Source organism: Siphateles boraxobius, unplaced genomic scaffold (assembly GCF_051911475.1).
Source record: "Siphateles boraxobius isolate OS27281-9 unplaced genomic scaffold, OSU_SipBor_1 66, whole genome shotgun sequence".
Taxonomy (NCBI): domain Eukaryota; kingdom Metazoa; phylum Chordata; class Actinopteri; order Cypriniformes; family Leuciscidae; genus Siphateles; species Siphateles boraxobius.
Genome location: NW_027509193.1, coordinates 25,887,116 through 25,900,833, shown reverse-complemented (window position 1 = coordinate 25,900,833; position 13,718 = coordinate 25,887,116). Strand labels below are relative to the sequence as shown.

The following is a 13,718-nucleotide window of genomic DNA, read 5'->3' as shown; positions in this document are numbered from 1 at the left end:
CATCTGGTAAAATATTTTTACATCTTCGCCCGCGAGCGTTCTCGTGTAAACAGGGCCTCAGAGAAGTGATATAATGACGTTTTCAGGAAATCCATAATGTGAAGCTAACGCTGTAGCTGAATAAAAAGAAGATAGAAACGCTTTTGACTGATTAAACATGAAGAACATAAATGCATGACTGCGACAATATATTGTGTACCTGAGTTCAAGTCACCTTGGGTATTTTCAGAATGATGAAGTATATTTATAATTTAATGCTAATTGACATAGCCTTTATCACTGTATAGAATACTGTAAAATAATATATTGTGTGCCTGATTCTGTGATAAGAAGCCACATCAGCTCACAAAAGGACATTTGCAAAAAGACTGCAATATAATCTGCTTGTTCTGCGGGTCTCTTTGTGATTGAGCTGTGCCGTTTCGTCTACTACATACTCAAGTGTGCGTCGCGCTCATGGTGTTTTCAGCTTTTCTGCCGTGAGCATTTCGTCATTTTATTTGAGTAAAAACCATTCTCAAAATACAATCTGAAACCAAAAGGTCTTCATTACAACTCGTCAAAATAAGAGTTCGGTTTAATTTGAAGAATTTATGACGGAAATATATTACTATTGAACAAAAGAATGTAGGCTACTTATTAAAATAATAACTAATACAATTTGTTTAAGCATTATTTAAGGAATATCATTTTCTGTCCGTGTTTTAATGTAGTAAATCTCTATTGTGCAGCACTTTGATAAAAATAAGGTGTTAATCTAATCCATTAATCAATTATTACATTTAATTAATAAACATGTTTTTATTATTGAATCATTTGGTTATTGAATTTTGAATAAACAAAAATAAATGGTAATAAGTCATAATAAAGCATATGTTCAAATAAAAACTGTTTTCAATTATTTGACGGTCATTTTAACTGATGATGATGATAATAATTGACTGTTTAATACTGTGAAACCGTAAAACCCTGATTGAGACAGTTATCATACCTTGAAAATATCATACCTTTACAACCCTACTCTCAAATATAGGCCACATGTTCCAAGTGCAGTATAGGCCTACTTTTGTGGGACATAAGTTTGTCAAAAGTTTGTCAACATTTATTTGATTTATTTGATAATATTGTGAAATATGAATACAGTTTAAATAACTGTTTTCTATTTTAATATATTTTAATATGATTAAATGATTCCTGTAATGGGAAAACTGAATTTTCAGCTGACGTTACTCCAGTCTTCAGTGTCACAAGTGCCGTCTTCAGTGCTGATTTATCAACGTTGAAAACAGCTTAATTTTTTTGTGGAAACCATAACAGTATATTAATTTCTTTAAAAAAAATCTTACTGACCCCTAACTTTTTAACGATTGTGTAACTTCTAAAGTCTATGTCTGCTTAATGTATTTTATGTATTCTACATTGTTACATTTATCATGTTTAACATGTGGCAATGTTAAAGTGCAGTTTCATGGACATTTTGTCCACCACCAAACAACATAGCCTAAATGCTATAGTGGTTTGAACCACTGTTCTGAACTCAAGGTTTTTTGCTATGTATTTGTGAAGTTTATGCACTTGAAGTCACACGTTTAACCTTGTGTGTTACGGTAGTCTCGCCCTTATGTAAAACACTACACCTTGAACTGAAGAGTCATGAAGGTGAGAATAATTAGTGTGAGACTTTGTATTATGTTCACTCGGTCTGGCAACCAAATCTTTTGACCTCTATTATGTGATCTTTATTACTGGGTTAATTGTTAACTAGAGCAATAGCTGCAGTATTTCAAGATGTAAGTAAGTCTATTTGTTGCTCACCCCTTTCAAGACAAGTGTGAGTTCAGACTAGAGATGTGCATAATCCACATCTTCATAATAGTCTAGTCAGTGGTTTATCCTAACGACTAATTGGTTTATGGTCAAATACACAAGACACGATGATAACTTGAGGCAATGTCTTACATTGATAATGTTGTATAACGCTGATACTAACGTTATTTGAATAATAGTAATAATTTTATAAATAATAAGTTATACAATTAATAATGTCATGACACCAAATTGTTGCTTGGCTGTTGAGATGAGGTTTTAAAGAGGATGAATTTGGGGACACCTGTTCTCAGAGAAGATTTTAGCATGACAGTAGGGGTGTGCGATTATTAACAAAAAATACCTCTTTATTTTTGTTAATAACGATGATTTGACAATATTTTGCTGAATGTTTTGTGCTGGTACCTTGACTGGATAAGGCCTGTCATGGACTGCTGACTCAAAGGTTTTTTCTTATTTCTTAAGGGGTGATATTTGCCATCTTAAATTGATTTCCAGGGCTTTTAACCTAGTGCCAATTTTAACCTTGTCAAATTGTGCATTGTCATTTTTACATTTAATCAAATGTAATTAGAATAATAAGACACTATAGGATTTTATCAACCAAATGATCACAATGTTAAAACCCTTCTTTAAAACAAAAATTGCAATATAATTGCAGATAGTTAATTACATATTACACTATACACCTTTTTAATGATGGGGTCTCTAAATGAAAGCCCAGACCCTAAAAAATAAGAAAGAAAACTAGATAAACCAAACCAGTCAAACTCATTCACAAACCTTTCCTGACCCATTCCTAGACCTTTGAAATTGGAGTACATATTTTATCACGACTAGCTAGTAATGTTGGAAAGATTTGTAAGAAATGCAAACCTCTAACCTGTCAGATCTGCCTCTTTTATTTACTTCTATTTCATGTCCTGACAAAATGACCTTATCCCTACAAATATAAAGAGTCGTGCAGCCTGTTGCCCTGATAAGAATGTGTGACATGGTATAGTTCTCTGTGTCCATGTGTGTGAGACTACATTGTGGTCAGCTGCAGACAGTGCTGTGTAATACAGTGCAGTAAGTCTCTGGGGCCTCCAGACAGGATGAAGATGTGATTTTAGCCTCCCTCAGCAGCCTGGCCGGCTCCCACGCGCCTCGTCTGGATTTAGGTTACTGAACTGCACCCAGGGGTCACACAGCCACCTCCCCCAGGTTACTGCCGGACACACATATTGCAGTAGGACACGTTCTTTCAGCTGTTGTAAAGAAGAAACACTAAATGCAGGGATTATTTTAGCCTGTCAGTCTTTAAGACTGTACTTTTCAATATAATGTTTCTCATGCTGTGACGTGGCGAATAAGTAGGCCAGTGCAATATAAGGCTTTTTTTTCTTTTCACTGGTAGGAGAAATCCTCTCAGCTCTTGTCTCTGCGCGGTGGAGATTCTTGGATGACAATTGACCTGTTTCGTTTCAACCTTGATTCCTGCCGGTCCTCACTGTGTGAGTTGAGTGCTCTGGAACCAATTAGCTTTCTCATTGCAGACCAGACCCGGTTTGAAGATTGTTTTAAAGCACAATAATCATCGCGTGTTGTATTTGAGTACTTCTGGTGGTGTCAGACAAGCTGTCAAGTGCGCAGACAGGCGAACATCTGTCGGCATTGTTGCCATAAGGTTGCAGTCTCTTTGGTGTTGGCTCAGAGCTGTGATTAATGCACCACACACAAAATTCAGGATGTCCTCCTCCTCCAGTCACTGACACTCCTGACTGAGTGCATTTCTCTCATTCCTCTGTATTGTGCTTTAAACCACTCCATTCCCCCAAGGTATGACTCCGGTTTCCCTTCCTTTCTGTTGCCGGTGACTCAGTGATGGGGAAGTCTGTCTGCCTGTCCCCATCTTTGTGCTTCTTCCCAGGGGAGCTTGGCAGATCCAAAGTGGAAGTCAGAGTGGCTGACCTACTGTATTTTTGCCCAAGGAAATGCCTGGTCTCTTCATGCACATTCCAGTTTACCCTCTTGACTGACAACTTTGCAATTTGTATGAGGTTGGATGGGGATATATATTTAAAGGCCTCTGGCATTCTGATCGACCTAACAAAATGGCTTCCCACAGTTTAATCTTCAGCACAGAGAGAGGATTTGGCTGTGGAAAGTGGGAGAAAGAGAAACAAAGAACCAGGAAGGAGGGTGGAGGATATCTCCGGAAAAGCTCATGGATATTTTATTCGTGCTGGGGGCCCAACGTCTTGTGTTTCAGCCCTGCATATGGTAGGGCTTTGCATGAGTGTGTGCACCACAGTCTTTCTCATATCCCTCCAGCCCTAACGCCACTGTAACTCAAACCTAAGCTGTGAATGGGAGTGTCACCTCTGATTCTGGCAGGAAATGAGTTGAGTAGGCCACATTCTTCAACCCCTGGCTGGTTCTTCATTTGAAAATTAGTCTGGTTCATAACTCAATTACACTGATGGCTTGTGTAGTTTGTATTGTCTGCACTAGGACTGAGCGATTAATAGTGAAATTGTAATCGTAAATTGGCTTAGTGCGATATATTTACATTCATCTGCTGTGTTGCAGAGTGAAGTGCAGCATTGTGCATACAGACGTGCAGCTCATGATAAGTGTTTTTGTCTAAAGCTTGGTTTGTTTTAACCCCTTAGCTGTCATCCCCCTTTTGATAATTGACATTAAAATGCAGTATACAAACCTAAATGGTTGTAATTCAAGAATGCTTTGGAATATAGACCTAAGTTTGGTCTTGTTTTAAAGAAAACAATCGGCAGATTATTACTGAAGCGAAAGCACTTCAAAAAATTAAAGTATGAAAAAGTTATGGAAGTTAAAATTTACAGTAAATCAAATATACTTTATTAATATATTTTTTTTAATATAAAATAAATATTTTACAAAATATTTTTTACTATAAAATTACTATAAAATGAAAGCTATATATCTAACCAAGTTGTGTTCCAAATTTAAAGTTGATATCACAAAAATTGAAGTTCCCATGAGATTTTGTTTAGGCGTTATACCAAAAATAGCCACCGGGTGCCTTTGCATTCCATTGAATTTAATTGTATGCATTCTGCCATAACAAATTAATACATTTCTATCCAAATATCACTTCTGTCACTAAATATGGAACCTTGAGACTCAGACCTTTCAGACAATATGTGTTTTGTCAAGATTAGAACATTTTTGATAATAAATTATGAAAGATGATGCCCAAAAGGGGAGGGGCCTAATAAAAAAATACCGTTTCTATGGTAACGCAACGTCCAATTTCAAAACGGTTTTTACAGGATGAATTCTGAGTTCGTAAGCTTTCAAATGATACCTAATTTATGATAACTACTAAAATATGTGATATAATAATAATAAAAAATTCTATATATATATATAATATATAATATACTTTTTAGAGGACTTTTTACTTTACTTTTTAAAATATAATTTTATCTTTTTTTATTGACAAATACTAGATTATGTTTTATTATGAACTTTTAGCATTAAAAAAACCAAAGTTTCAGTTATTAAAAGTGTGTACGTCGACTTTTTGTGACAAAGGTCAGAAACTCCTGTAATGACGTCGATTTTTTGAGGTGCACTCTTGTCATAAATTCATATATTGCTGTTCATACAAAATTTGTAAGAAAAAAACAGCGCTAAAATATCTATTCAGGAGTCTTAGACCATTCCAACGATATATAGTTTGTCATGATTAAATTAGGATTTAATAGTAATATTTTGAAGTAAATTTCGGTTGCCCGTATACGGGCAAGTGACAGTTAAGGTAGTCACAAAATGGAAAAAAATCTTATTTTCTTATATTGTTATGGAATATTGTGGTTTTTTTTATTATAAATAATTTATCCATGCACTTATTTTTTTAAATTCATGTGCCCTTGTAATATTGAATCAAAATAACTCCTCTCACAATTTTTTCAGAAAAGAAATCACAATTCGTCAGTACAAAAAATGTGCATGATTAGAATGAAAAGGATTTCATCTCCTTACATCAAGTTCACTATATAGTGCTTCAGTAATCTGTTGTTTTATGTAAAGTCTAGTTTGAATTCTTTTTTGTTCAAAGACTGAGCTGAACTTTTTCCAAGTCTTTTTCAGCCCACGTTAAATTGAGAAGGAGATAACACTTCCTCTCTTCTCGCTGTGCACCTGCCTTAAATTCTCCACCCTTTACTCATATTGAAGAAATACAGAGATAAATAACCATTGGTTCATATTCTGGTGAGTTAAACCATTGCATGTCAGCTTTACGGTGCCCCCCTCCCCACCCCCAAGCTTTAACCTCATATGTCAGCAAACTACTTGCCTTGCAAACAGCTGCAGAACCCGCCAGAGACTCATTCCCATCTACTGAGTAATGTTCCTTTGGTTGCACACGTGTTCTTTTGCTAATTAACTATGTGAACTGTCTAACGGCTTGTGAACTAGCTCCGCCATTACGTCAGGTAAAGCAGTGCTTTTATATTAAAGTCAGGAAATAAGTCATCACATCACATACTACATCAGCTGTCCTAATACAAGGTATTGAGGATACTCTGTCTGCACTGACTAGCAGAGATGATGAACTGTCTGGTTTTGAGTTGGGGTTTTAAAATGGCAACTCCGTACCAGATTTGTTTGTCATGCACAATTGAATTTCGATGGCTTCATGCTCTTGCTAGTCAATAATTCACTTTAGAAACTTGCAGTCAGCTCCTCTGACCATGTCCTTATTACAAGCAAACTGTATTTAATGCAGTCTGGCTATTTTTTTCTTTTTCTTTGTGTATTTTTTGTTTTTGAGGATACATTTCACACAGCCTGCCCTCTGCCTAATTTGGCTACCAAGCGTCTATCAACGGATCTCTAATATATCCACTGATAGACGGATCTGCTGATCGATGCCTGCTTTCAAATGCTCCCGTGTGTATCTGCGTAAGGGCTCTTCGAAGACACCATGTTTTTGAAGCGTTGATCAATGTAGCCAATCATAGACATAAATGTTGAGCTTGTTTACACAACGGCCAATCAGAGGTGCATAAGGTGCAGAGGTGCATAAGGGCTTAATGAAAGTGCATGGGCAGTTCTGTTTGTACAGCCCCGGGCAGTTCTCCACGCTTAGCACTGGGCAAATAACACCCTCCTAACTCACCGCTTTTACGTGTGCAGCGGGGTTGTTTGTCAGTTTGTGCAGCTGGGCTGCAGTAATTCTGAATTGTTGTGCATGTTTGTGCTGCCAGTCACTCATCCTATGATTAGGCAGCAGTTAGAGCAACAGGGAAAATCCTCTTTAAAGGACCAACTCCAGTGTGTACCGTTCATGAGCTTCATTTTACGGAAGCTCTGCCAGTGTTTGAGAATGGCACTCATGTGTTTCCCTGTTAGTAATTGTCATGTGATCTGTCATACAGTGTCATTTTGAGGTTTTTAGCACAGTGGATTGTTTTCACGATTTTAAAATCATTGCTGCCCTGGCTGGTTATTGTTCATTTTAACCTCTAATATTATGTTATGTACCAAATGAGAGGGTTCCCTGTATAGTTTACAGCATTATTTGGGAGTTTTTTCTTTTCTTTAAGGAAATTAAACTATCGGTATCGGCATATACCATTCTGAATAATCAGAATAATCTTAATCGGTATCAGTGGAGAAATTTACTATCAGTGCATCTCTTGTGCATGTTCTCGCTCATTATTTTCTTTAATCAGTGACTGATTAATAGTTGCCACCTAAAACTTTGTATTTTCAAAAATGACTAGCCAGTGTGTTGCGTGAACTCATGTACACTCATCTTCTAAAATATGACAAAATTTGGGGAAAATAAAATGGGATTTGGGAAAAAATAAAACAGATTTCACAGGGCCCTATGCTGAAATGTTAAAAGGCTGAATACATTTTAAAACATCTTTATCCATTTCAAATATATTATAATGATAGAAATCATTCATTTAAAATTGTAATACTTTTTGGTCAAATAAATGCAGCCTTGGCGAGTGACTTTTACAAACATTTGCTGACGCCTGAACGGTAAGTAAATAGGATAAATGGGGACCTATTGATTTGGACTTTCTTTTTTTGAAAGCAGTCAAAAAACTGGCTAAAAGACTTTGGTTACATTTGACATTTGCTCTCAATAATTAATGGAAAAAATATCCATCTGCTGGGCTGAACCCATAAAATCCTGTCATGTGAAGTAATTGCTTTAAATGGTGGGGATGTTACAGCCCTGACTGCCTGTGATAAAAGTTGTGTCTGACAGCAAAGTTTCTGCCTCCGTTCCTCCTTTGTTTCCATGGCTACAGATGTGGAAAGCTCCTAAAGGGAAGCTAGGGTGGTGAAGCTTTGAAATATCTGCAGCATGTATATTTGATTACTCTGTGACTGCTGTAGCTCAAGCTCTGCCACTCCTAAGGGATCTGCATCAGCTCCGTCATACCTGCGGACTTTGATCTGAGCCTCTTATGCAGCGCGGCACCTCCACTTGGGTTATTGGTTGCCACAGTAACCGTTATTGGGAGGTGATGGACAGCCTGGAGGCTGAAGACGTGATGGACTATGGAACCACCCTCCCCCACTCTCTCCATCTCTCCCTGTGAATGCCTAGATGAATTTCACAGCTAATGAGGTAGTGCCCTCCCCAAGTCATGGAGCTGTGTGTGGATGCTAACAGAGGTATGCCGTTTGGCTCTTCTGTCCACAGCGATGAATTTCCAGCTCTCTGACCTTTTGAAGGTCCTGTCCTCTTGGCTCATTATTAGGGCATAAACTATACCAAGCATTAGGGCAGCATGAAACCTCAGCGTAGACCAATTAGTGGCTGAGCTTGCATGACTCCTGTTCTGTTGGAACTGGCTGCATTTCCTCCTTTTCAGCCCGTTTCTTCACCGCTGTATTGTCAGTTGGATTTCAATAAAGAAACTTCTGCAATGACATCGAGAATACATAAAAAATAAAGGAAGCAAGTTTTTGCTGTCTTTACTTTGCTTCTTTTTTTTTCCTGGGATCCCGATTTTAACAGAAACACTGGCAAGCTTTTCTTTGATGTGCGAACTGGGATTGAGGAAAGTTACTTCTGTTGTCATCAGCAGGATCCAGTCATAAATGTTTTGTGCTTCACATGCAGTGTTTTTTTCATTTTCACTTTATAGTACTTAAAGGGATAGTAAACCCAAAAAGTACTCATCATTCATTGGTGTCATTTCAAAACAGATTGATTTTCATTCTTCTGCAGAACTCAAAAGGAGATATTTCAGCTGTTTTGTCCATACACTGAAAGTATACTTTTGTTGTGTGTGGACATGGGCATTTTCCAAAATATCTCTATTTTTGTTCTGCAGAAAATGACAAATCTCATTTTTGACTGAACTGTCCTTTAACTGTTCGCCTATGTAATTACACCAACATTATTGCACAATGCAATATAAGCGATTGCACTTAAAAGGTTTTTCAGCACTGTAGCACAGCTGTCAGATAAATGTTTTTAGGGAATCGTGTAAAGCGATGAAAGGGATAGTTTGCAACCAGTCTAATGTTTTAGCGTTCATAAATTGGACCAAGTTGTTTGCAATGTCATGTGTTGAGCAGCAGCATTCATTTGTACTGTTCCTGTTCTGACAGCACGCACAAATTAGTCATGGGAGGAAAAAAAAACTCTTTAGAGGTAGAACACAGCCTTACTCTGTCCAGCAACACATTCAAATCACACAATACAGAATCAACCACTGTCAAGCTGCACTGCATATGATTCCTCGCTGTTTCCTGTTGTGCTGTTACTGTAGTGCTGTATTGGCTTTTACACTCTGCTACTACCACTTTGCACTGATATTCTCATTTTTCTTGTCTAAAATGATGCAGGTCATTGGTTTCCTATTACTTTGTCCTTCGTGTACACTGTGCATTTTTGATAAGATGAATATTGCTGACCACACCTGCTCCCTCTCACACCATGGCGTGTCAAACTTGAGCTGACACCAAACTTCTTCACAAATGCTGCTTCTCTCAAGTGTGCCAAATCCCATTGAAAAAAAGCATAAAATCACATTTCAGCCTTAAACAGAATGACCTTTGATATTTTCACATTAGGTGAAGCCTAGCGAAGAAAAAAAACGAACTTTCAGGCAGACGCTTAAGCTTTACATATCCAGGGAAAAGCTGTGGATTTGGGGTGCTGACTAACAGCGTTGAGAGGAAGTCTGTCCGATTTATTCTGTGCAGGTTTTGCTGGGACGGCCCCAGTAATCCCTCTAGGGGTACTAGAGGAAAGGGATCCTGATCATGTCAGTTAGTTAGTGGAATGAGGCCCAGCTTTCTCTCTAAAGCCGTCTCTTCAGATAAAGGCTGTTTTCAGAGCAGATTTACACACATCAGATTTTAAAATATTTATTTTCCAGATTCATACATAACAGAGCAAGTGGTGCATCTGTTGATATATCTAACTAATTTGATGTTTTTTTTTCTTTCTTTCAGTATTATGTGCCAAGAATCTGGCAAAGAAAGACTTCTTCCGTAAGTAAAACTCATTTCACCTCCTTATTCATTATTTTCATCCTTTGTGTACCTAAAAAATGTTCACACCAAAATTAAAATGTTTCCTTTTACTGTCCCTCATTCACTGAAGACCTTCATGGCTACACAAAAGGAAAGATTTTGAATAATATGCTGGGTGCTCTTTTCCATGTTATTACAATAAATTGGGCTTTTTTCAGTCTTTAAAAATGCACAGAAATGCTTCTCTGAAGAAGTCCATGAGAATTGACTACTACATTCTTAGTTTTCGGAAGGCAATCGATAACTTTGTAAGAGAGAGTTACTGCTGTGAATTGGATCAATCATTTCATTGAAAATTTCAGTCCCGAAGAACAATTCAGTTCGCAAATAGGACATCACTACTTCTCTCTTGAACTTTCATAAATGTGCCAAGGAGAGTTTGAGTGGATCATCATCAGTGAATAATAACTTAAATTTGGTCTGTTTCTCAAACAGTTGTTACATTATTTCAGAAGACTTCAAATGTTGAGCATGCATTGTAACCGCTTCACTTCAGTAATGCATTCAGTTGCTTTTATTTTGACAGCTCCTGCCCTTATTCACTTTCTGTTTCACTTTCAATTTAAATGTACATTTATATTGAAAAGAGTAGCCAGGTTATTCTTCAAATTGACCTTTTTTGTTTCACATAAAGTCACAGGAGTTTGGAATGTTATGTATGTGACTAAATTTTGGGTGAACTTTTACTCTACTTTAAATCCTTCGCATTCGCAGAAATGGCTGTATAGGAACTGTTTCTGATTCTGTAGCTCTGGAACATTAGAGCTTCTCTGGTCTGAGTTGTTCAGAGCCGCCCACTGGCTGCTTTTATCACTGGGGGAATTCACATCCTCATTCAGTGGCTCCTCATCAGATTCCACCCACTACAGCATGAGCACACTTCACTGTTCTGGAGCTTGGGCTCTCGATCCCAGCTGTTCTGACTGACAGGCTTGTTTGCCCCACTGGCCTCGTCAGTGTGTGTCCCACATATTATTCAAATGTCTGGCGTGCGTCATTCATAGATCGTGTTTCTGTGCCATGGCCATTATGCTTCTCGTATAACAAAAGGCCACATGACAATGTATGACGAAGACAGGCAAAACAAGGCCAAATGTCCCTGGTAATTATACAGTGAATTATTAGTATTTATGTTTTACAACAGATGCAGCATGTTTTTTTCAGTAGTCTTTTTCTCCCCACTCAAATAATTTCAGTTAAAAGACTCTTCATATTATCACGCCACCAAATGAACGGTTCACAGAGCATGTGCCTTTCAATAACACTTAGCAAAACACATTGCCAAGTCTATAACTAAGCAACACAATACAGGACTAAAAATGATCATAAATATGACATGAAAATAAACATTCACAACAGTAATTTAAATAGTCTTGTGAAGCGCTTTGAGATGCTACTTTTAAAGGCGCTATAGAAAATAAAGTTTATTATTATTAAATAATTGCAGTTGGAGACAAACTGGATAATGACTGTTGATATGTGCTTTTAGCAGATTTCATCTAACCGATGATGTCATATCTAACCGATGATGTCATATTTGCGATGAGATAACTCTTTTGAGCTGGTTGTTTTAATAAATCAGTCAAGCAACTTCACGAATGAGTCTCATACTAAGTTTTTAGTTTGAATAATCTAACATCTGACTAAGAAAAATATGTAATCATGTAACCAAAATACTGTTGGTTATTGTTTAGCATGTACACTAACATAACTGTTCAGTGTTCACCTATGCCAATTGTAAGTTGTCATCTGTTTTAATGGAGAACTTTGCTTGGGTGTGGTCAGTCAGTGACCTGTTGGAACCATAAAGCAAAATTTAACTGTAGTTTTTAAGTCAGGCCAAAATACTCTCAAGGCTGGAATACACTACATGACTTTTGCCCAAATTGCCGAAAGTCAACTGCTAGCTCCCAATAGTCGTTTTGCAGATATTGGCCAGTCGGAGTTGACAGATTTTTACAGAAAGTTGTATAGTGTATGATAGACAAATTTACTTTACACTTGTATACTTTTTTTTGCTGCAGACTATGAATACACCCAGTCACACATATTTGATATTTTGAGCTGATTTTAGAACACATTCATTTAATTTGCCACACATCTCCTAACAACGAGGTGCGTGCTTCTGCGTGAGTTGTTGATTTAAAAGTATGGTGGTACTTGATGCTCAGTTGTTTAGTGTATAATGCCTAGTTTCTTTTTCTGAAAACATTTACAATCAGAAAATGTATAATGCCTAGTGTTTTCACCAAAGAAATCACGTAGTATATTCCAGTCTTTACAGAACAGTGATATAAATGTGGCATGGATACAGTCAGAATCACTGGAGTGACAGCATCAAGGAGGAACACAATTTTATACTAAACAATCTTAGTTTATATAACTTAGCTGAAAACATTTTTAATATTATGCTTCATCTATAATTACCTAATGGCTTATGGATACCTAATGTTTAGAGAGTTGGACTTGTAATCCGAAGTTCGCTGTTTCGAGTCTCAGTACTGGCAGGAAATGTCGGTGGAGAGTAAATGTACAGCGCTCTCTACGACCCTTGTGCCCCTAATTGCTCCCCGGGCGCCCCAGCAAAAATGGCTGCCCACTGCATCCGGTTCACAAGTTCACTGTGCGTGTGTTCAGTACTCATTGGTATGTGTGTGTGCACTTGGATGGGTGAAATGCAGAGCATAAATTCAGAGTATACGAAACCATACTTGGCTACACGTCACGTCACCTTTTTGGTCTAGTGCTCTGGAGAAGAAAAAAAATTCCAAATATTAGCAGTCTATCTCAATTCTTGGAGCTGTCATTGTGGAAGCTGCTTAGCTGTCCAGATTGTACATATTCTTTCAGAGGGCAGAGTGAGGACAGTGTGTGACTGCCAAGTTTGTCCTCTGTTGTTTATTTGTATTCCTGCCACACTGTCGTTCTGCTGTAGGGTTGCCTGATCCTTTCGCCAAAGTGGTGGTGGATGGCTCGGGTCAATGCCACTCTACAGACACGGTCAAAAGCACATTGGACCCCAAGTGGAATCAGCACTACGACTTGTGAGCAAATTTCCTTACTAACGGCAAAAAAATTACGTATTAGTGGTATTCATGATGTTGTGCAGTTTCAGTCATTTAGTTAATCTTTAAAATAATGTTAGCGAGTTATTTGAAACAGAAGTTCACTGGAGGAACTTGCTAAATTGAGTTTTTCCACAGGTATATTGGGAAGACAGACTCGATCACCATTAGTGTATGGAACCATAAGAAGATCCATAAGAAGCAGGGGGCGGGTTTCTTAGGCTGCGTGCGGCTCCTTTCCAACGCCATCAGCAGACTAAAAGACACAGGCTGTGA

General features: G+C 37.6%; 1 protein-coding gene across 2 annotated transcripts in view; it reads left to right on the top strand.

The window, feature by feature from the left end:
• The window catches only part of smurf1 (SMAD specific E3 ubiquitin protein ligase 1), a 45,252-nt gene that overhangs the window by 16,652 nt on the left and 14,882 nt on the right, over positions 1–13,718 (top strand). For both annotated transcript variants that reach the window (XM_077213292.1, XM_077213291.1), the window contains exons 2-4: positions 10,297–10,335; positions 13,313–13,421; positions 13,581–13,714. In XM_077213292.1, coding sequence (XP_077069407.1) covers positions 10,297–10,335; positions 13,313–13,421; positions 13,581–13,714 — 282 coding nt within the window. The remainder of the gene's footprint in view (positions 1–10,296; positions 10,336–13,312; positions 13,422–13,580; positions 13,715–13,718) is intronic.